At 38.2% G+C, this 23,972-nt stretch overlaps 1 protein-coding gene across 19 annotated transcripts in view; it reads left to right on the top strand.

Annotated features, from left to right (window-relative positions):
* STAU2 (staufen double-stranded RNA binding protein 2) overlaps positions 1-23,972 on the top strand; it is a 345,902-nt gene that overhangs the window by 167,452 nt on the left and 154,478 nt on the right. For all 19 annotated transcript variants that reach the window (XM_033202823.1, XM_033202811.1, XM_033202820.1 and 16 more), the window contains one exon: positions 9,137-9,197. In XM_033202823.1, the coding sequence (XP_033058714.1) occupies positions 9,137-9,197 (61 nt within the window). The remainder of the gene's footprint in view (positions 1-9,136; positions 9,198-23,972) is intronic.

Here is a 23,972-nt window from a genome sequence, read left to right as displayed (position 1 = left end):
GCCTGGTGGTGACAAATCTCTAAGCACTTGCTTGTCTGTAAAGGATTTTATTTCTCCTTCACTTATGAAACTTTGGCTGGATATGAAATTCTAGGTTGAAAATTATTTTCTTTAACAATGTTGAATATTGGCCTCCACTCTCTTCTGGCTTGGAGAGTTTCTGCTGAGAGATCTGCTGTCAGTCTGGTGGGCTTCCATTTCTGGGTAACCCGACCTTTCTCCCTGGCTGCCCTTAACATTTTTTCCTTCATTTCAACTTTGGTGAATCTGACAATTATGTGTCTTGGAGTTCCTTTTCTCGAGGAGTGTCTTTGGGGTGTTCTCTGTATTTCCTGAATTTGAATGTTGGCCTGCCTTACTAGGTTGGGGAAATTCTCCTGGATGATATCCTGCAGTGTTTTCCAACTTGGTTCCATTTTCCCCATCACTTTCAGGCACACCAATCAGACGCAGATTTGGTCTTTTCACATAATCCCATATTTCTTGGAGGCTTTGTTCATTTCTTTTTACTCTTTTTTTCTCTACATTTCTCTTCTTGCTTCATTTCATTCATTTGATCTTCAGTCGCTGATACTCTTTCTTCCAGTTGATCGAGTTGGTAACTGAAGCTTGTGCATTTGTCATGTAGTTCTTGTGTTATGGTTTTCATCTCTGTCAGTTCTATTAAGGACTTCTCTACATTGGTTATTCTAGTTAGCCATTCTTCAAATCTTTTTTTCAAGAATTTTAGTTTCTTTGCGCTGGTTACGTAGTTCCTCCTTTAACTCTGAGAAGTTTGATCAACTGAAGCCTTCTTCTCTCAACTCATGAAGGTCATTCTCCGTCCAACTTTTTGTTCTGTTGCTGGCGATGAGCTGCGTTCCTTTGGAGGGGGAGATGCACTCTGATTTTTTGAATTTCCAGCTTTTCTGCACTGCTTTTTTCCCATCTTTGTGGTTTTATCTGCCTTTGGTCTTTGATGATGGTGATGTACTCATGGGGTTTTGGTGTGGGTGTCCTTTCTCTTTGTTAGTTTTCCTTCTAACACTCAGGACCCTCAGCCGCAGGTCTGTTGGAGTTTGCTTGAGGTCCACTCCAGACCCTGTTTGCCTGGGTATCAGCAGCGGAGGCTGCAGAAGATAGAATATTGTTGAACAGCGAGTGTTGCTGTCTGATTCTTGCTCTGGAAGCTTAATCTCATGGGTGTACCCAGCCGTGTGAGGTGTGAGGTGTCAGTCTGCACCTAGTGGGGGATGTCTTCCAGTTAGGCTACTCAGGGGTCAGGGACCCACTTGAGCAGGCAGTCTGTCTGTTCTTAGATCTCAGCCTCCATGCTGGGAAATCCACTGCTCTCTTCAAAGCTGTCAAACAGGGACATTTACCTCTGCAGAGGTTTCTGCTGCTTTTTGTTTAGCTATGCCCTGTCCCCAGAGGTGGAGTCTATAGAGGCAGGCAGGCCTCCTTGAGCTGTGGTGGGCTCCACCCAATTCCAGCTTCCTGGCGGCTTTGTTTACCTACTTAAGCCTCAGCAATGGCAGGCATCCCTCCCCCAGCCTTGCTGCCACCTTGCAGTTAGATCTCAGTCTGCTTTGCTAGCAATGAGGGAGTCTCTGTGGGCGTGGTACCCTTTGGGCCAGGTGGGGGATATAATCTCCTGGTGTGCCGTTTGCTAAGACCCTTGGTAAAGTGCAGTATTAGTGTGGGAGTTACTCAGTTTTCCAGGTGTTGTGTTCTCAATTTCCGTTGTCCAGGAAAAGGAATTCCCTTCCCCCTTGCGCCTCCCAAGTGAGGTGATGCCTTGCCCTGCTTTAGCTCTTGGTGGTTGGGCAGCACCCGTGGACCAGTGCCAACTGTCCGACACACCCTAGTGAGATGAACCCGGTACCTCAGTTGAAAATGCAAAAATCACCTGTCTTCTGTGTCGCTCACGCTGAGGGCTGGAGGCTGGAGCTGTTCCTATTTGGCCATCTTGGGCGTGGTCTCTCCTCTTCCTTCTATCTCCTGTTTATTCCTTCTCCTCCTCCTCCTTCACTATTGTTCTTCTCTCTTCTTCCCCCTTCCTTCTCCTTTTTCTTCCTCCTCCCTCCTCCTTCATCTTCCCTTCTCCTTTTCCTTGTCTTCTTTATCCTCCTCCTCTTCCTCTTCCTCCTCCTGCTCATCCTCCTTCCTTATCCTCATCCTCCTTATCCTTATAGGGTTCTCTGAGCATTTTGGATCTGTGATTTGATGTCTTTCAGTTATTTTGACAAGTTCCTAGCTATTATCTTTTAAAATATATTCCTTGTTTTCTCTCTCTTTTCCTTGGAGTTTCTATTTATACGTTCATTAGACCATTGGTATTGTCTTATAGTTCTAGGATTTTTTTGTTTCTTTTTTCCCCACTCTTTTTTCTTTGTTAAACAGTTTGAGTAATTTCTATTGATTTATCTACAAGTTCAACAATATTTCTTCAGCTGTGTGCAGTCTGAATTAATGCATTATTAATAATGACATCAATGTTTTGATCTCTAATATTTTTCCTTAAGATTTCCTTTTTTTTTGTTCTGTGGTTTCTATTTTTGTGCCGAAATTCCCCATATGTTCATGTATGTTGTCTGCTTTTTCCAGTAGGTCTTTCAACCTATGAATCATAGGTGTTGTAAAATACCTTTCTGAAAGGTCTAGCATCAGGGTCATCCCTGGGCCCTGTTTTGTTGACTTTCTTATGTTTTGGCAGTGGTTTATTTCTTCTTACAGTTTTGGGTATTTCATAAGTTTTGAATGAGTGTTGGGCCTTGTGACAGAAAAATAGTAGAGGCTGAGTCAAATAGTGTTTGTTGAGAAGTCAGCATTTGTCTCTGTCTCAGACTTTTTGGATGGAGGGTTGCATCAGTCTAGTTATTTACTGAATTCATTTTGGGTTGTGTTATTGCCATACTCACTGTTAACTGCAAATTCCTTCAGTAGTCATATTCTGTTTTCTGTGCTTTGTGTAATGTGAGGTTTTGAGAGGGTTTTTTCATAGTTTCTCTGCTCTGCCCTCAGGTTTAGAGGTCTCTTCTTTGCTGTGTCATGGCATGGGTGTTATCTCTCTTTGGGCTCTGTAGTAGACTGCTGTTATTTATTATTTAATCCTGGGATTGTGGTGGGTGTCATAGTTCTTGATTTTTTTGTATAGCTTCATTTTCTGGCAGACTCTGTGAGCCTGGGTCTTAGAGGTGGATCTTTCTGTTTTTGCTCTCTTCTCTGTGGTAACCAAACTTTGTCTTGGATTTGTGGGCACTTTGGGCATGAGAGAGTTTCCTGTACATTTCCCAGCATTTGCAGACCTCTGCTTTATACTGCTGTAGTGTCTTACTCTCAAGTAGATTTTCTATCTTTTTTTTTCCCCCAGGAGCGTATAGCTTTTCTTTTAATCCTTCTTCAGAAGCAGTGAAGCTTTACTGAGCTCTTAGGACCAGAGAATTTCCTGCCTTTGCCCCAAAGGCATATAGGATTTGTTTCAACCCTTTCTCCAGTGGCTTAAATATTTTGTTTTGTGTTGGACAATGGCCTAGAGAAGTGGCAAGGTTCTGTGCTTGTCCCTCAGTGCAGCCACTAACTAGCTGCATTCCTGCACCAAGTTGGGCTCTCTCTGGTCTGCAGCTGTACCCCCAGTTGTCCTCCTGAGAATCCAGGGCAGGACAATGGAAAAGAGCTGCTGCCTGGAGCTCCCAGTTTTTCTAAACTATCATGCTAGCTCATACTCAGGCTTTAAAAATTTAACATTTCATCTAGTTTCTTCTTACTTGCTTTCATGGCAGTCATCTCTGCTATCCCTGCCCTGCCAAAGCTGTAACATTTTTGTGAGTCCTATCTCTCCCAGAAGGATTTATTACTCTCTAGAATTCATTTTGCTTGTGTACCTTATAATCTCAGGTCTCTAAAGGGTTCAAGAAAAGTTGCAATTGTTTTTTTCAGATTGGTTCTTTGTCACTGTTATGTTTCTAGATTCTAAGGAAAAATGGAATACTCTCTTCACCTCTTTTTTATATGCCATTCTTGCATCTTGATTTTCTTCATTCAGATATCTTAAGAATTTTTCTTAATATCTTGGAGTTTGTTGTAAGTCAAGACATGACTATTCTTTTTCGTATTTGATCATTATATTCATCAAAGTAGTACTCATACTCAAAGTAATACATATATAAAAAGGCAGAATTTATACAAGATTAATAGTGTAAAACCTCAAGGTTTATAATTTAAAACACCAAAATATCCTGTTCTCCTTCCTTGCCACTGGGCATTTCTGCTTCCCCTTTGCCAGAGGCAACCACTTTACCACCTGTTGTAACTATTTATTTTATTATTTACCACTATCGGTAGTTTGTGCTATCTCTTGGTTTCTCATGTTTAAATATTATGAGAAGTAATATAAAAGTGAAAATATTAAATGTACTTTTTACTATGGAAAATGAGGATTTAACTCTGGTATATACTCCACACATACACTTTTCCACATCTTTCTATCCCCAAAGTCTTTACCACTGAAGCAGATCATGCAGTTTTTTTCGTTCCTTTTCCCAACCTCCACCCTACCCAACCCTTAGAGCTCTTTATCCTCTTCTTGTATTGCAGATTGATGGAGAGGCCTGCTTCAGAGCTGGTGTTTAAGTTCTTCTCTTCACCATTAACCTGAAATTTCTTTGGCCTCTGTCCTTTGTTGAGTTGACTGTTTTTTGGACAATTTCCCTTGTTCTTGGTTTACTTTCTTGTTTTGATAGAGTTCATACTTTAGGACCTTGTGAAGGATACATGGGAAGTAAACGTTTTTTTGAGATCTTGTAGTCTGAAATTTCTTTATATTTCCCACACACTTAATAGTTTTTTTCTAAGATGTAATTCTAAATTGGAAGTAAATTTTCACAGAGTTGGGAAGGCATCACACCCTTGTCTTGTACATCCCACCATTACTGTTAAAATTTCAACACCTGACTCTTCAGCCTGCATATGAAACTTTTACCCTTCTCCTCCCTCTCAATGCTTTTCTGACTTTTTATTTTCTCAGGGGTTCTGAGATATGTGTATTTTATATGTGTATTTGATAAATTATGTTGAACATTTGAGTTTTAATCTAGAAATTCATATACTTTGGAACTGAGAAATTTCTTACATTATTTCTTTAATAATTTCTCTCCTTTTATTTTTGCTGTTATTTATCTCTGGGATGCTGTTAATCTTATGGATGGTCTTGTGATTTTTCTTTTCTCCCTCCATTTCTGTTTTTGTTGCTGTTCTGTTTTCTAGGAAGAGTTCCTCAAGTTTGTTTTCCAGTCCCTCTCTGAAATGTTCACTTCAGCTATTATATTTTTGATTTCTCAGAGTTCTTCCTCATTCTCAGAATATTCCTTTTTATGGCTTCCTATTCTTGTTTAATGGGTGTAGTATTTCTGTTATGTGCCTGAGGAATTTTTGTTGTTGTTGCTGCTGCATTTTTTTCCTTCTGTTCTCCTCATTATCTTTTTGTTCCTTGTGGGTTGGAACCCTGGATGTGTCTTCTGAGGGGGAAATGAGAAAAGAGGCTCTGAATCTTATTTTTCAGTATGAAACCTTGGAACTCCATCTCCTTATTTGCAGGGTAACACACGGATTTCACCAACTATGCCTGGTATCCAGCGCCTCTCTGTTTTAGCTTCTTCCAACAGGAAACCCTTATTAGGAAGGAGTGGGCACCTGGCTGCTTGGGGTCGAAGAGGTGATAGGGAGATTTCATAATACCTTGAAAAGACTTCCAGACAGTCTTTCTGTTTCAGCCCCTTCCAGGATTCATCTTTAAAGTACCAGGTGTACTCCTAATTCTGGAGGCTTTCTAGGATTCTGGGTGACACATCACCTTACTGTTAGCTCTTTGTTGGCTTCTTCCTCTGCAGGTTAGGTTTCAGTTACTCACATCTGCTAAGCTAACAAAACTTGTTCATCTGCTTTCCAATTTTCAGACTTTGACTTACCTCCTGCTGTTGTCTCCTATATTAGTTTGCTATAAAGAACTGCTAGAGATTGGGTAATTTATAAACGAAGAGGTTTAATTGACTCACAGTTCTGCGGGGCTGGCTGGGGAGGCCTCAGGAAACTTACAATTGTGCCAAAAGGCACCTCTTCACAGGGCAGCAGGAGAGAGAAATGAGTGCCAGGTAAAAGGGGAAGCCCCTTATAAAGCCATCAGAACTTGTCAGACTCATTCACCACCAAGAGAGTAACATGAGGGAACCACCCACTTGATTCAGTTATCTCTACCTGGTCCCACTCTTGGCATGTGGGGATTATTACAATACAAGGTGAGATTTGGGTGGGGACACAGAGCCAAGCCATATCATCTCCTTTTCTATTTCTCGTTTGTGTCTGAGGGGTACAATAGAAGAAATACAGAAAGTAAGGATCAGGAGATGAACTGTACTTTATGCCTGCTGGGTTTCTCCTTTCCAAGAGAGAAATTCTTGTAGTAATTACTGTGACCTCATCTCTCCTGACCTCTTTCCCTTACTCTTCAAACAATGATCTTTAACAGAAAGAAATTTTGAAATTAAGCATAGCTCTCAGGTGAAAATCAAATGTTACCTACTGGATAAATTGTATAATATATATATTTTTTGAGATGGAGTTTCACTGTTGTTGCCCAGGCTGGTGTACAGTGGCATGATCTCAGCTCACTGCAACCTCCACCTCCCGGGTTCAAGCAATTCTCCTGCCTCAGCCTCCCGAGTAGCTGGGATTAAAGGCATGTGCCAACATGCCTGGCTAATTTTGTAGTTTTAGTAGAGACAGGGGTTCTTCATGTTAGTCAGGCTGGTCTCGAACTCCCGACCTCAGGTGAGCCGCTTGCCTCGGCTTCCCAAAGTGCTGGGATTACAGGCTTGAGTTACCATGTCCAGCCAGTTGTACAGTATTAAGGTAACATAAACAATGTAAGGATAGAAGAAATTAGTTTAGTCGAATAAAACAGATTTTATTAATTCCACTAATTAAAAATGAAAAACTTGTTTGGAAGACTAGAATCCTGTGTCTAATTGTAGAACTTCTCCAGGATTCTTGAAACGTAATTACTTCTCTGAGAACCTAAATAGTTGTCAGCACTTTGATAAATACAGGCTATGTTTTGGAGGTATGAATAAAATTAAAAGTAAGGTAGGAATGTAAAAGAAAAATTGAACATGCTTTGTTTCTTTCTGTTCACCAGGTTTTCATGTGAATAATGACTTTAGCTGCTTTTCAAAATCTTTTAAATTTCTTTCATCCCTTGGAACTGTCTAGTTCTGTTTTCTCTCATTTGTTTTTGCAGTAGTCCTTTCCATCCGGGCCATACCTTTAGAGCATTATTCTTAATAGTTCCAAACTCTGTTCTTCATCTCACTGTTTTTCTTTTCATTCTTAGATAGCACAGTTTTACTTAATCTGTAACTTTTTTGTTCATTCCTTCCTTTAGCTCTTTTTTCTCTCCTGGTAATGATAGTACAAAGGTAGCATGATTACTCTCCTCTAGTTAAAAGACATAGTTTGACATCCTGGCACTTGAGCATATTATCTGTGTGACCTCACAGTAATTACAGGAACTCTAACCCTAGTTTGCTTGTCTGTAAAATTGAATGTTAATATCACTTATCTTACCAAATTTTTGTGAGAATAGAAAATGAGATAATCCATATTTATACAAAACACTTAGCACGTTAGCAACCACACTTTTAAATCTTAAGTGTTAGCTTTTAGCTATTACTACTATCAGTCTATTTTATTACATAGTAATTTCTCTCTTGTGAAGGATGCCTGTGTTAACATTTTGCAGTCAAAGGTTATAGCAGCAATCTCTCAGGATGGTAAATGTGGTTGAAGACAGGAATTTGTGTTTTAAAGAGATAAACGAGCTAATTAGAGAAAGAGATGCTCCCTAGTTCATATGAAGCTGCTGGTTGTTTCTAACATACTGTCAACTTACTCTTCAGGATTCTTTATTTTCGGTTTTGCTTCTGCTGTCTGCCACTATATCTTTCCTTGTCACCCTAAGACATATAATTAAAAAGGAATGAATTCAATAAGAACAACTTTTTTTAAAAAATGAACATGGGTAAACTATTTGCAGCAATTGTATTTTGTGTTTGTATCTAGGCTTAATTATCTATTTTACCTTTGACCATTAACATAAATATAAAATGCTGATCATCATAAGAGATAAGTTACCAGCTGTACAGAAAGATAATATAACTAAAGTCACTTATTAATTTGATTTGAATACTTACTACTACAAAGCATATATATTTCAGAATGCATTTTATACCAAACACTAAGCATTTGGCAAAAGTCAGAATATTACATGTTTTGCTTAAAGTTAGGACTTAGTTTTCAATTTTTTTGTATATGTATTGGCAGTATTTGGTGACCCTTACTGTAGGACTTTTCTAGGTAGACATAGTAACATTTTTGTTCATAGAAATGTTTGATTGTTAGATTGTTAATTTGACCTCAGGAATCATACAAAAGCTCTTTTGGTCACTTAAGCATTTGTGGCGATGATTATTTACTATTTTAATAAGATTTACTTTTTGGCCAGGTGTGGTGGCTCACGCTTGTAATCCCAGCACTTTGGGAGGCCAAGGCGGGCGAATCATTTGAGGTCAGGAGTTTGAGACCAGCCTGGCCAACATGGTGAAACCCCATCTCTACTAAAAATACAAAAATTAGCCGGGCATTGTGGCAGGCACTTCTAATCCCAGCTACTCAGGAGGCTGAGGCAGGAGAATCCTTGAACCTGGGAGGCAGAGGTTGCAATGAGCCGAGACCAAGCCATTGCACTCCAGCCTGGGCAACAGAATGAGATTCTGTCTCAAAAAAAAAAAAGATTTGTTTTTTCATCACCTAGCTAGAGCTTATATTCTATATAATACATATATTGAATATTGGCTTTATTTATGCCTTGAATTATAAATTTACGTGATCAGACAAAAGCAGAAGGACATAAGAAGTAGATTTAGGTGCAGAAGAGGAATGATATCTTTCATGTTAGTTTCTTTTGTAGCCGTCGTCCCAGGGTCAGAGATAGAATATGCAGAATAACCATGTGAGAGGACTTTGCCTTTGCTTAATTGATTAGTCACCTTTTTTTTCTCCTTTTTGAATAAACCTGTTTCTCTGATTTGATTTAATCTTTCAGACAGGGGAAAACAAAGGATGGAGTGGTCCAAAGCCTGGGTTTCCTGAACCAGCAAATAATAGTAAGTTCTCATTTTTATGTTATCTGCACTTGGTGTTCATCAGTGGCTCAGTGACTAGCTGTCACTGGGATTGGTTGGGTCTATCTAGATCTGAGAGACTGTGTTAAGTATTGTGGAGGGTACAAAAGAGTCCTGGTGTTTGCTTTCCTGGAACTGACAGAATAGCTGGAAAACTGAGACATAGATACACTTAACACAGTTAAACCATTGCAAACAGAGTGCCATTTAATGATCACATGCCTTTTTAAAGTTGCCATTTTTACTGAAACAACATTATAAAAAATATAGAAATATAAAAAATAATACAAAAATAATTTTCATAAGAAAAATAAGTAATTATCTGTAAGCTGATTATGCTATCAAATCAACTTTCAAAGTTCCCAATTATTTTTGTATGTACCCAAATTTATATATAATTATGATACGCATAAAATTTTATTGTTTTCACTTAACATTGCCTAAGCATTTTTTTGTGTTTTGCTGAGTCATTAAAAGTTTAATATTGTATTAAAGTCACTAAGTGAAATGTCAGAAATGTAAGAATAAAATTGGTTAATTTTGTTCCACTTACAGTATTGTCAAACACTTAAAAAACAATTTCAGTTTACAGATTTTTTTCAAATGTATGTGATCAAGATATTTTGCATTGGACATTTAGACATTTTTCCTTAATTCTCTCCCTCACTTCTTGAAAAGCATCTATTTCACTGAAGTGACCATTTTACTGTAAATCAGTGAATCAAAACATTTGGCTAGTGAAAACACCCAGTCTATCCCATTTCCACCCTATCTGTCTTCTTTATAACCTCTGGACACTGAAAAAGCTTAAATCTGTGAATTATCGTAATCCATGGTTTTAATCTTTGATATTAGAGGCTCATCTGTTGATGTATAATGAAATTAGTAACAAATTCTTATCAAAATATGCTCATAAGAATTGAATTCTTGGATTATCAAAACTAGCCTCTTGAAAAGAATATTTCAGTGAAGTAATGGCATTTTGGGGTTGCTTTCTGGGAATAATTTAAATTAATGTGCTTCGGAGCCCTTGGCCTATATAAATAGTGGTGATAAATATGATGTCCTTAGCACATAGCCGAAGGAAAAAATGGAATCAGTTCAGGGTTCCTAGAGTTTGTATTCAGTTCATTTGATGTTTGAATATATTGGTTTATAATGATTTGGTGACGGAATGTAATCAACATGAAATTGATTGCAGTTTTATGTAAAGTACTTAGCACAGTACCTGTTTCCTAGTAAGCACTTAATGAATGTTGATTTCCTTCCATGCCTCCTCCCTCTTTTCTTTTATGAAAATGATACTATTCTTTGTAGGCTTGCCAGAAATTCCATTCTTATACTTTTGTCTGTCAGATGTTTTGTGCATACATATGGTGACCAAGAATATATAGCTTATTATTGAATAATTACATTTTGGCACTGAATATTTTTTCAAAGAATATAAACATTATGTATTTCAATTAGTTATTAACTTGACAATTTTAACATGAAATCTCTTTATAGATAACCTGCAAGCTCCATCATTAAACAGTGATGTTTTGGCCCCTAGTTTTATGTGTTTTTTTTTTTTTTTTTAACTTGCTAAGGGATACGTCTCATGGGATGACAAGTGGGAGATACTTCTTTCCTGTGCAGATATGGGAAGGAATATCACAAAAAGGCCAGTTTAAGTGATCAGAAATATGTAAGAATGCATAACGGGTTTGCTTGAGACATAAAGTTAGAAGTGAGAAAACTATTTGAAGCCAGCTTAAAACTTAACCGGACGGTTAATGCTTTAGGAATTCCTGGTCTACAATGGTTCAGATTAAGCCTTTGAAATAAAAATGTTCTGTTATCCCTTCCCAGCTGTAAGGAGATGAGAAAGCTGCTCTAAGAGTTCTTCGAATGAACACTGGATTGTCCCTTCCTCAGGTTACCATAGAGGATAAGGGCAGCCCAGCTCTGAAAAGTAGCTGTTTCATTCCCCAAGGGTTAGTTCTCACAAGTGAAACCTGAGTCCCCTTAAATGGCACTTAAATACAACATTAGGAAGAAGTTGGGCTGTGCTTAGGAATTGATCATTCAGATGATGGACCAATTAGCTGAAAATTAATTCAAATTCATATATTATGGTAATATTTAGGTTAACTTCTTAATCAGTTTCTTAAGTTTGAAATTGTATTCTAAATGATTTCTGTCCTGTGAAGAATACCAGAGTTAGCATTTTGCAGGCAAAGGTTAGAGCATGGCACATGTGGGGGAAGACAGGAATTTGAGATTGCCAGTGCTGGCAGCCTCACTGACATACTGTCTGACCTTGAACAACTCAATTTACATCTTATTATTCAATTTTCTCTGTTAAGAGTTATGCATACTAATTTATAATGTTGAGAATATTTAATTATGTAACATTTATAAAATGATTAACCATCCTTGAATAACATCTGAAAAGGTAACATATTACTTTGTGAAAAACACTATCATCATGAAATGGCAAGCTCACTGTGGTTTTTTGTTTGTTTGTTTTGTTAAACTCTACATTGCTTCAAAATTGTAGTTTTAAAGATCAAATTTTTAGCCACCCATTATTTGGATAAATAATACGAAATTAGCTTGGAACCATAATGTACAAAAATGAAAAGAAGGGAATGCAGAATTGGAAAGGGGAAAGAAGGAATTTTAATCTGGCATAGCTAGCACCTAACTATAAGTAGACAAAAAACATTAATGTACATGTGCATTTAATTTTTGAAGTGGAAGATATTTTTTAAAAGACTACAAGTCATAGGAAACTGCTAACAATTACAAGTAGAAAATAGTTTAAATGGTTTTGCAAGTGATTGTGATTACATAGCCTGGTTTCTCAATTTATTTTCCTTGCTTGATTGCCTGCAGATTTAAAATATGGACCTAATTTTTGGGTGCTGCTCAGGCTTTCTTCATTGCACTGAAATGCAGCAGAAGGTAGACTATTCTAAGTGTGTTTTTGTCCTTTGAATCACTGTAATAGTTATGTTGAAGTATAGGGACACATAACTCTGTAATGTGAGGTTTATGTTAAGTTTAGCATGGGGCAGTTTTGTGCTTGGTATACACATAAAAAACTAGATTTTTACAGATGAATGACTAACTTTTTAAAAAAAAAAGATCATGAATTTTAAAGATCTACTGACGGCTCTTGGAAAACTTTGTAAAATATTTAGATACAGTTCAGCTGATAATATCTCTTTTTGTATTCACATTCCATGTTTCTTATTAATACAGGCTTTTACCTAAAAGCAGGTTCATAGTTTCTTAAAGGTGAACTGTAGCTTAATTCAAGATTGGACTAAGCTCAGAGGTATTCACTGGTATGTGCCGAATCCACCCACTAAAAGATTATCCGGAGCATTTTTCACATAAATATTTTTCCGTTAACCTTTTAAAAAGTTTTATTTAGCCCCTGTGAAATATGCTGGCACTTCTAAGTTCATTAGAGATGACCAAAGACTTGTGGGATGGGATCGCATTCTTATTGACCTCTTTAGGATCTTAGTTGACTCACCAAGATTTTTGTCACTTTTGTTTCGTATGCCTGTATTATTAAACACTGAACGTCCTGAAACCAGGAGGCTACCCTGTCCCAGTGATATGACATTGGGTAGATTGCCTACTGGTTTCCCGAATGCTGTGTACTATATTTAGAACCTCTAGTGTTTATTATTTTTTTGTTGGGGCTGGGGAGTGGGGGATAGAAGGGTGGTGTATAAGTGTTGGACTTTTAAGGTAATAGATTGATATATACTTTCTTTAATAGTGTTTTGAGAGCATTCCCTGAACAAATTCCCTTTGGGGTTCCCATAGTAGAAACCACTTTGTAGTGAGACAAAACAGTTGAAGCCAATTGGATGTAAATATAAAGCTGAGTGATCCAACTTAATTATTTATTTCGACATAAATAATGTATTAGAAATGTAAGAATGTAGCCAGCTTTTAGTGGTCTTATTTAGAAGGATTGGTGGGTTACTTGTACTGGGCATCCCAGTCCCTGAATACCTGATTGCTTTCAAACAAAGGTCCCGTAAATAGAGGCCTATCTGAAGCAATTGGGAGCAATGGGAACATACACATTCTCATTGCTGTCCATTTGAGACTGCAGATAGAATTGCTCCTTCTCCCCTGAACACAGGAGGAAAGATCCAAGTATTTCAGAATGATATCATCCTTCTTTTACATTGATGGCTGTGTGTTAGACCTACCTGAGTGGTGAGAAGCTATAGTCTTTAAAAAATTACATTGACAAGAATTCTCCTTTCTTGCCTACTGAATCTAGGAAGGAAGATTAGAGGTAGTGTTAAGCTTGCCTCTGTTTTAGTCATACCAGTTGAGTCTGTCTTTAAAGGTCCATTGATTTAAAGGAAAAATAATCTGAAATTAGAAAGTAAGTTTTTAATCAGATTAGCACAGATAACATGTCTTTCTGAAATATTCTCAGGAAAGATTTAATGAATTTAAATTGTTACGATTTTTTAAACTTGCTTGACTCATTTTTACGCATAAAAAGGTATCAGATACTTTTTTTTTAAATGAGCATTTTTAGGATGCATTTTTTCATTGCAGTATGATAGTGTTTTTAAGCATAAGAACAAAGAATGAAACCATAAAGTAAAAAAGATGGATTTATAAACATAAATGCTAAAAACAAGTTCAAGGAGCAGCATAAGAAAATAAAAAGGCAAATGACAGCATAAATTGCAGCATAGCAACAAATAGAATATATGCAAAGAACACATAAAAGTCAATTTTTTTTAAAAAGGCAAACACCCCAATAGCCAGAGGTCTTAAGAAGACAATTAAAAAGAGCAGATAAGAAATCATGAAAAAGTGTTTAGCAATGAGGAAAATGCAGATTAAAGATAAATGTTATGAAATTTCTGATCCACGCAAATTGTCAGGGATTTAAAAATAATACTTCCAACTGTTGGGGAAACAGACTGTCATATGCTGCTGACAGGAGTCTGACTTATTGCCATTCTGAAGGGAATTAGCCATGAGTATACAGAGTGTAGGCCCATTTCTTTCTTTTTATTTTTTGAGATGGAGTCTCGCTCTGTCGCCCAGGCTGGAGTGCAGTGGCACCATCTCAGCTCACTGCAAGCTCTGCCTCCCGGGTTCGTGCCATTCTCCTGCCTCAGCCTCCCGAATAGCTGGGACTACAGGCGCCCTCCACCACACCAGGCTAATTTTTTGTGTTTTTAGTAGAGATAGGATTTCATTGTGTTAGCCAGGATGGTCTCAATCTCCTGACCTCGTGATCCACCCACCTTGGCCTCCCAAAGTGTTGGGATTACAGGCATCAGTCACCACACCTGGCGATAAATTTTATGTTTTAACAGCTAGGGAAGCAGAATTATCTGTATACTGAAGTCTTGAGGAAACTTTTCTGAACATAAAGAAGAAGAAACATAGTTTTCCAGAGTCTGAATGAAATTTCAGTTTCCGAAATGCATGCTGGAATTTAGAATATGTACTGTGTATTCTAAGAGGTATATGGGGATCAAAATGTGTTTAAAATTAGTATTTTCAAAATTGGGAGCAGACCGTAATGATAACAGATAAATATCTTGCAGAAATTCAAAGTTGAAGTATTAAGAACTAGTTAATTGCTTTTCTCTGTTAGCAAAGAAACTGTACAATAAACAAGGAGAAAACAAAGGTAATGCTCCTAATTACTCATTCAGTTTGTCTAGAAAGATGGAGTTTTATAAAATCTTAAATGTATTACAATTTGTGAAGAAACATTAACTGCTATTATTTTTAAAGAAAAAATAGGCAATGTTTGATGCATAACGTATTTAACACTTACATAAGTTATGAAGCAAGATAATAAACACCCATGAACCCACCGCCCAATTTAAGAACTAGACATTACTATACCTTCGTCTTTGTTTTCCTCTTTCATATCCCCCATTGGCTATGCTTCCCCTAGCAGAAGTAACCACTATCTCTGGATTTTATGTGTAGTCGCCCCACCCTTTATTCCTCATAATTTCATCAAATAAATTTGAGTCCTTATCAGTATTTATTTAATTTTGCTTTTTTTTTAAACTTTAGAAAAATAGCATCATATGGTGTATTGTCCTCTGGAATTCTGCGCCCCCCTCACCCCCGTCCCCTCTGTTTAAGATTGCAATTTATTATTATTTTATTTTGTTACATAAAGTATTTCATCCACTATGTGAATATCCTGTAATGATTTATCTGTTCGTCTGTTGGTCCACAGTTGGAATATTTTCAGGATTTTGTGATTATAAACAATATTATGAACATTTTTGAACATTTCTACTGGTGCACATGTATAAGAGTTTCTGGGAATGGAATATGATATATGTAAGTTCAAATTTACAAGAAATACCAGTTGTTTCATAGTGGGAGAGCCCTTCAAAGTATCTAATTTCCCATGCTGTAACAAGTAGAAATCTTTTATCCTTTTTTACTTTCAATTTCTTTTTTGATAATGAATTTTGTTGAAGTTTAGTTCAAATTCCACTATTTCATTAATTTTATTTTTCGTTTTCTATTTTTACTTGGGTTTTTGAATGGGGAAAAACTAAAAATGCAAAAAGCTTTCCGTATTTTTTGTCCTCATTAGTGCAGTGGCCACACTGACCCTCAAGTAAGTAACTTACGATTTTTTGTGTGTGTGTGTATTGTCTCAGAATTTATATATATAATTTATATACGTGTATATAAATGTATATACATTTTGTACACACATATATACACACACACACACAAATTTGAATATATATTATTCAGTCCCCTAGCCTTTTGGACATGCTGTTCTACCCTTTTTTAAAATTTATTTATTTATTTATTTTTTATTTTATTTATTTATTTATTTTTTTTGTGTGTGTTTCAAACAAACTTTATTAATTCAAAAACAGCAGTAGCCAGATCTCACAGGCCATGTCTTGCTAATACCTGCTGTAGAAGCTCAGTTCCTCGTTTGCTAAGTACCACCTAAAGTAAGGAAAATAGTCCTCTTGCTTTCTATTTCTAATTGCAATCATTACTCCTCCACTGTCATATAAAACCACTTTATTTGAGGCTTGTATCATCCAAGCTGTGATACCATCTATTCTTCTTTAATATAATGACCTCCTGGTTATCCCAGGAGAATAAAAGACATTGACAAATGTTTGTGACATGATTATATTTGGGAAAAGATTCTCCTCTTGGGTCTTAACATACTTAGATCTGGAATCATTTTTGGTAATTTGACGAGTCAGCCCTTTCGATAATTCGTTATGCGTCAGCGTGCCTTTCTCAACTCCAGTGTCCCTTCATTCCACTCCATGTTGAACTCATACCCATGGCTACACTGTACTTACGAAATTTCAGCCAATATTCTATTCTATTACTGTGATGTCTTATCCTTCTTTTTCTCTCGCTCCCTTCTTCTCAGCTGCTTTTTAGACTCATTTGTGATTCCTACTACATTTTCTTAAGTCTCCCTGCCCTTCGTGCTTTTACTCCCTTCCTGACTCAAGCCTCAGACTCTATGGATTACTTTTGTCATTCTTTTGTTTTTCTATCCTAGTCATCTTGCAAATCTACATTACTGTTTTTATTCCTAGTCTTTGAGCTGTTCCAAAAAAGATCACACAGACACGCAGAATCAGCAGCACTGTAGGTCCATGAGGTCCCTATCTAGTTATCTCTAGTTAGCTTCCTATCTATTCCCTTAGATACTCTCCCAAATTTTCACCTTTCCTCAAACTTCAGATTTTCACTACTCCCTTCATTTCTCACAATTAGTTTTGCTTTTCCTTTCTACTTTATCTTTGAAATTCAAGACATTTCTTTCTACCTACCAATATTAACTAACCTATGTTTTCCTTTTAGTTCAGTGAAAGATTTATAATCTGTTCAAGAATAATTACCCTCTCCATTTTGGAACTCATTCCTTCTCATCAGTATCTTTAAACTCTTCCCCTTTTCTTTTTTTTCTTTTTTTTCTTTTTTCTTTTTTCTTTTTTATTATACTTTAAGTTCTAGGGTACATGTGCATAATGTGCAGGATTGTTACGTATGTATACTTGTGCCATGTTGGTGTGCTGCACCCGTCAACTCGTCAACACCCATCAATTCATCATTTATATCAGGTATAACTACCAATGCAATCCCTCCCCCCTCCCCCGTCCCCATGATAGGCCCCAGTGTGTGATGTTCCCCTTCATGAGTCCAAGTGATGTCATTGTTCAGTTCCCACCTATGAGTGAGAACATGCGGTGTTTGGTTTTCTGTTCTTGTGATAGTTTGCTAAGAATGATGGTTTCCAGCTGCATCCATGTCCCTACAAAGGACGCAAACTCATCCTTTTTTATGGCTGCATAGTATTCCATGGTGTATATGTACCACATTTTCTGAATCCAGTCTGTCACAGATGGACATTTGGGTTGATTCCAAGTCTTTGCTATTGTGAATAGTGCCGCAATAAACATACGTGTGCATGTGTCTTTATAGCAGCATGATTTATAATCCTTTGGGTATATACCCAGTAGTGGGATGGCTGGATCATATGGTACATCTAGTTCTAGATCCTTGAGGAATTGCCACACTGTTTTCCATAATGGTTGAACTAGTTTACAATCCCACCAACAGTGTAAAAGTGTTCCTATTTCTCCACATCCTCTCCAACACCTGTTGTTTCCTGACTTTTGAATGATTGCCATTCTAACTGGTGTGAGATGGTATCTCATTGTGGTTTTGATTTGCATTTCTCTGATGGCCAGTGATGATGAGCATTTTTTCATGTGTCTGTTGGCTGTATGAATGTCTTCTTTTGAGAAATGTCTGTTCATATCCTTTGCCCACTTTTTGATGGGGTTGTTTGTTTTTTTCTTGTAAATTTGTTTGAGTTCTTTGTAGATTCTGGATATTAGCCCTTTGTCAGAAGAGTAGATTGTAAAAATTTTCTCCCATTCTGTAGGTTGCCTGTTCACTCTGATGGTAGTTTCTTTTGCTGTGCAGAAGCTCTTTAGTTTAATGAGATCCCATTTGTCAATTTTTGCTTTTGCTGCCATTGCTTTTGGTGTTTTAGACATGAAGTCCTTGCCCATGCCTATGTCCTGAATGGTACTACCTAGGTTTTCTTCTAGGGTTTTTATGGTATTAGGTCTAACATTTAAGTCTCTAATCCACCTTGAATTAATCTTTATATAAGGAGTAAGGAAAGGATCCAGTTTCAGCTTTCTACTTATGACTAGCCAATTTTCCCAGCGCCATTTATTAAATAGGGAATCCTTTCCCCATTTCTTGTTTCTCTCAGGTTTTTCAAAGATCAGATGGCTGTAGATGTGTGGTACTATTTCTGAGGACTCTGTTCTGTTCCATTGGTCTATATCTCTGTTTTGGTACCAGTACCATGCTGTTTTGGTTACTGTAGCCTTGTAGTATAGTTTGAAGTCAGGTAGCGTGACGCCTCCAGCTTTGTCCTTTTGACTTAGGATTGTCTTGGCAATGCGGGCTCTTTTTTGGTTCCATATGAACTTTAAAGTAGTTTTTTCGAATTCTGTGAAGAAAGTCATTGGTAGCTTGATGGGGATGGCATTGAATCTATAAATAACCTTGGGCAGTATGGCCATTTTCACGATATTGATTCTTCCTATCCATGAGCATGGTATGTTCTTCCATTTGTTTGTGTCCTCTTTGATTTCACTGAGCAGTGGTTTGTAATTCTCCTTGAAGAGGTCCTTTACATCCCTTGTAAGTTGGATTCCTAGGTATTTTATTCTCTTTGAAGCAATTGTGAATGGAAGTTCATTCCTGATTTGGCTCTCTGTTTGTCTGTTACTGGTGTATAAGAATGCTTGTGATTTTTGCACATTAATTTTGTATCCTGAGACTTTGCTGAAGTTGCTTATCAGCTTAAGGAGATTTTGGGCTGAGACAGTGGGGTTTTCTAAATATACAATCATGTCATCTGCAAACAGGGACAATTTGACTTCTTCTTTTCCTAACTGGATACCCTTGATTTCTTTCTCTTGCCTGATTGCCCTAGCCAGAACTTCCAAGACTATGTTGAATAGGAGTGGTGAGAGAGGGCATCCCTGTCTTGTGCCAGTTTTCAAAGGGAATTTTTCCAGTTTTTGCCCATTCAGTATGATATTAGCAGTGGGTTTGTCTTAAATAGCTCTTATTACTTTGAGGTACGTTCCATCAATACCGAATTTATTGAGCGTTTTTAGCATGAAGGGCTGTTGAATTTTGTCAAAAGCCTTTTCTGCATCTATTGAGATAATCATGTGGTTCTTGTCTTTGGTTCTGTTTATATGCTGGATTACATTTGTTGATTTGCGAATGTTGAACCAGCCTTGCATCCCAGGGATGAAGCCCACTTGATCATGGTGGATAAGCTTTTTGATGTGCTGCTGAATCCGGTTTGCCAGTATTTTATTGAGGATTTTTGCATCGATGTTCATCAGGGATATTGGTCTAAAATTCTCTTTTTTTGTTGTGTCTCTGCCAGGCTTTGGTATCAGGATGATGTTGGCCTCATAAAATGAGTTAGGGAGGATTCCCTCTTTTTCTATTGATTGGAATAGTTTCAGAAGGAATGGTACCAGCTCCTCCTTGTACCTCTGGTAGAATTCAGCTGTGAATCCATCTGGTCCTGGACATTTTTTGGTTGGTAGGCTATTAATTATTGCCTCAATTTCAGAGCCTGCTAGTGGTCTATTCAGGGATTCAACTTCTTCCTGGTTTAGTCTTGGAAGAGTGTAAGTGTCCAGGAAATTATCCATTTCTTCTAGATTTTCTAGTTGATTTGCATAGAGGTGTTTATAGTATTCTCTGATGGTAGTTTGTATTTCTGTGGGGTCGGTGGTGATATCCCCTTTATCATTTTTTATTGCGTCTATTTGATTCCTCTCTCTTTTCTTCTTTATTAGTCTAGCTAGCGGTCTGTCAATTTTGTTGATCTTTTCAAAAAACCAACTCCTGGATTCATTGATTTTTTGGAGGGTTTTTTGTGTCTAGTTTGATTGCACTGTGGTCTGAGAGACAGTTTGTTATAATTTCTGTTCTTGTACATTTGCTGAGGAGTGCTTTACTTCCAGTTATGTGGTCAATTTTGGAATAAGTGTGATGTGGTGCTGAGAAGAATGTATATTCTGTTGATTTGGGGTGGAGAGTTCTATAGATGTCTATTCGGTCCGCTTGGTGCAGAGATGAGTTCAATTCCTGGATATCCTTGTTAACTTTCTGTCTCGTTGATCTGTCTAATGTTCACAGTGGAGTGTTGAAGTCTCCCATTATTATTGTATGGGAGTCTAAGTCTCTTTGTAAGTCTCTAAGGACTTGCTTTATGAATCTGGGTGCTCCTGTATTGGGTGCGTATATATTTAGGATAGTTAGCTCTTCCTGTTGAATTGATCCCTTTACCATTATGTAATGGCCTTCTTTTTCTCTTTTGATCTTTGATGGTTTAAAGTCTGTTTTATCAGAGACTAGGATTGCAAACCCTGCTTTTTTTTGTTCTCCATTTGCTTGGTAGATCTTCCTCCATCCCTTTATTTTGAGCCTATGTATGTCTCTGCATGTGAGATGGGTGTCCTGAATACAGCAGACTGATGGGTCTTGACTCTTTATCCAGTTTGCCAGTCTGTGTCTTTTAATTGGAGCATTTAGTCCATTTACATTTAAGGTTAATATTGTTATGTGTGAACTTGATCCTGTCATTATGATATTAACTGGTTATTTTGCTTGTTAGTTGATGCAGTTTCTTCCTAGCCTCGATGGTCTTTACATTTTGGCGTGTTTTTGCAATGGCTGGTACCGGTTGTTCCTTTCCATGTTTAGGGCTTCCTTCAGGGTCTCTTGTAAGGCAGGCCTGGTGGTGACAAAATCTCTAAGCATTTGCTTATCTGTAAAGGATTTTATTTCTCCTTCACTTATGAAACTTATTTTGGCTGGATATGAAATTCTAGGTTTAAAATTCTTTTCTTTAAGAATGTTGAATATTGGCCCCCACTCTCTTCTGGCTTGTAGAGTTTCTGCTGAGAGATCTGCTGTTAGTCTGATGGGCTTCCCTTTGTGGGTAACCCAACCTTTCTCTCTGGCTGCCCTGAAGGTTCTTTCCTTCATTTGAAGTTTGGTGAATCTGGCAATTATGTGTCTTGGAGTTGCTCTTCTGGAGGAGTATCTTTGTGGCGTTCTCTGTATTTCCTGAATTTGAATGTTGGCCTGCCCTACTAGGTTGGGGAAGTTCTCCTGGATGATATCCTGAAGAATGTTTTCCAACTTGGTTCCATTTTCCCCCTCACTTTCAGGCACTCCAATCAGACGTAGATTTGGTCTTTTTACATAATCCCATACTTCTTGCAGGCTTTGTGCATTTCTTTTTCTTCTTTTTTCTTTTGGTTTGTCTTCTCGCTTCATTTCATTCATTTGATCCTCAATCGCTGATACTTTCTTCCAGTTGATCGAGTCGGTTACTGAAGCTTGTGCATTTGTCACGTATTTCTCGTGTCATGGTTTTCATCTCTGTCATTTCGTTTATGACCTTCTCTGCATTAATTAGTCTAGCTATCAATTCTTCCACTCTTTTTTCAAGATTTTTAGTTTCTTTGTGCTGGGTATGTAATTCCTCCTTTAGCTCTGAGAAGTTTGATGGACTGAAGCCTTCTTCTCTCATCTCGTCAAAGTCATTCTCTGACCAGCTTTGATCCGTTGCTGGCGATGGGCTGCGCTCCTTTGCAGGGGGAGATGCGCTCTTATTTTTTGAATTTCCAGCTTTTCTACCCTGCTTTCCCCATCTTTGTGGTTTTATCTGCCTCTGGTCTTTGATGATGGTGACGTACTGATGGGGTTTTGGTATAGGTGTCCTTCCTGTTTGATAGTTTTCCTTCTAAGAGTCAGGACCCTCAGCTGTAGGTCTGTTGGAGATTGCTTGAGGTCCCCTCCAGACCCTGTTTGCCTGGGTATCAGCAGCAGAGGTTGCAGAAGATAGAATATTGCTGAACAGCGAGTGTACCTGTCTGATTCTTACTTTGGAAGCTTCCTCTCAGGGGTGTACTCCACCCTGTGAGGTGTGGGGTGTCAGACTGCCCCTAGTGGGGGATGTCTCCCAGTTAGGCTACTCAGGGGTCAGGGACCCACTTGAGCAGGCAGCCTGTCCGTTCTCAGATCTCAACCTCCATGTTGGGAGATCCACTGCTCTCTTCAAAGCTGTCAGACAGAGTCGTTTGCGTCTGCAGAGGTTCCTGCTGCTTTTGTTGTTGTTGTTGTTAACTGTGCCCTGTCCCCAGAGGTGGAGTCTACAGAGACAGGCAGGTTTCCTTGAGCTACTGTGAGCTCCACCCAGTTCGAGCTTCCCAGCGGCTTTGTTTACCTACTTAAGCCTCAGCAATGGCGGGCGCCCCTCCCCCAGCCTCGCTGCTGCCTTGCGGTTAGATCGCAGACTGCTGTGTTAGCAATGAGGAAGTCTCCGTGGCCGTGGGACCCTCCCGGCCAGGTGTGGGTTATATTCTCCTGGTGTGCCCGTTTGCTTAAAGCGCAGTATTGGGGTGGGAGTCACCCACTTTTCCAGGTGTTGTGTGTCTCAGTTCCCCTGGCTAGGAAAAGGGATTCCCTTGCCCCTTGTGCTTCCCAGGTGAGGCGATGCCTCGCCCTGCTTCAGCTCTCGCTGGTCAGGCTGCAGCAGCTGACCAGCACCGATTGTCCGGCACTCCCTAGTGAGATGACCCCAGTAGCTCAGTTGAAAATGCAGAAATCACTGGTCTTCTGTGTCGCTCGCGCTGGGAGTTGGAGACTGGAGCTGTTCCTATTTGGCCATCTTGCTCTGCCAATTGTTTTCTATGTTTATGATGGAATTTTCTTTTAAGGTTTTGTTTTTCTTTTTAATATATTTGAATGACATTTTAAAATAGTCTTTTCTTTTGTAGCATGTGTAATTTAGGTATAATTAATAATACCTTTCTGATTCTGAAATTAAAAACATTTATTTTTATTTGTATCGTATTTATTTATTTATTTATTGTTTATGCTTTAAGTTCTAGGGTACATGTGCATAACATGTACTTTTGTTACATATGTATACATGTGCCATGTTCATGTGCTGCACGTGTTAACTCATCATTTGCATTAGGTATATCTCCTAATGCTATCCCTCCCCCAGCCCCCAACCCCATGACAGGCCCTGGTGTGTGATGTTTCCCACCCTGTGTCCAAGTGTTCTCGTTGTTCAATTCCCACCTATGAGTGAGAACATGTGGTGTTTGGTTTTCTGACCTTGTGATAGTTTGCTGAGAATGATGGTTTCCAGCTTCATCCATGTCCCTACAAAGGACGTGAACTCATCCTTTTTTACGGCTGCATAGTATTCCATGATGTATGTGTGCCACATTTTCTTAATCCAGTCTATCATTGATGGACATGTAGGTTGGTTCCAAGTCTTTGCTGTTGTGAATAGTGCCGCAATAAATATATGTGTGCATGTGTCTTTATAGCAGCATGATTTATAATCCTTTGGGTATATACCCAGTAATGAGATGGCTGGATGAAATGATATTTCTGGTTCTAGATCCTTGAGGAACTGCCACACTGTCTTCAATGGTGGAGCTAGTTTACAGTCCCACCAACAGTGTAATAGTGTTCCTATTTCTCCACATCCTCTCCAGCACCTGTTGTTTCCTGACTTTTTAATGATCGCCATTCTAACTGATGTGAGATGGTATCTCATTGTGATTTTGATTTGCATTTCTCTGATGGCCAGTGATGATGAGCATT

Source organism: Trachypithecus francoisi, unplaced genomic scaffold, assembly GCF_009764315.1.
Source record: "Trachypithecus francoisi isolate TF-2019V2 unplaced genomic scaffold, Tfra_2.0 Lachesis_group7, whole genome shotgun sequence".
NCBI classification, from domain to species: Eukaryota; Metazoa; Chordata; class Mammalia; order Primates; family Cercopithecidae; genus Trachypithecus; species Trachypithecus francoisi.
This window is presented reverse-complemented; position numbering and strand designations above follow the sequence as displayed.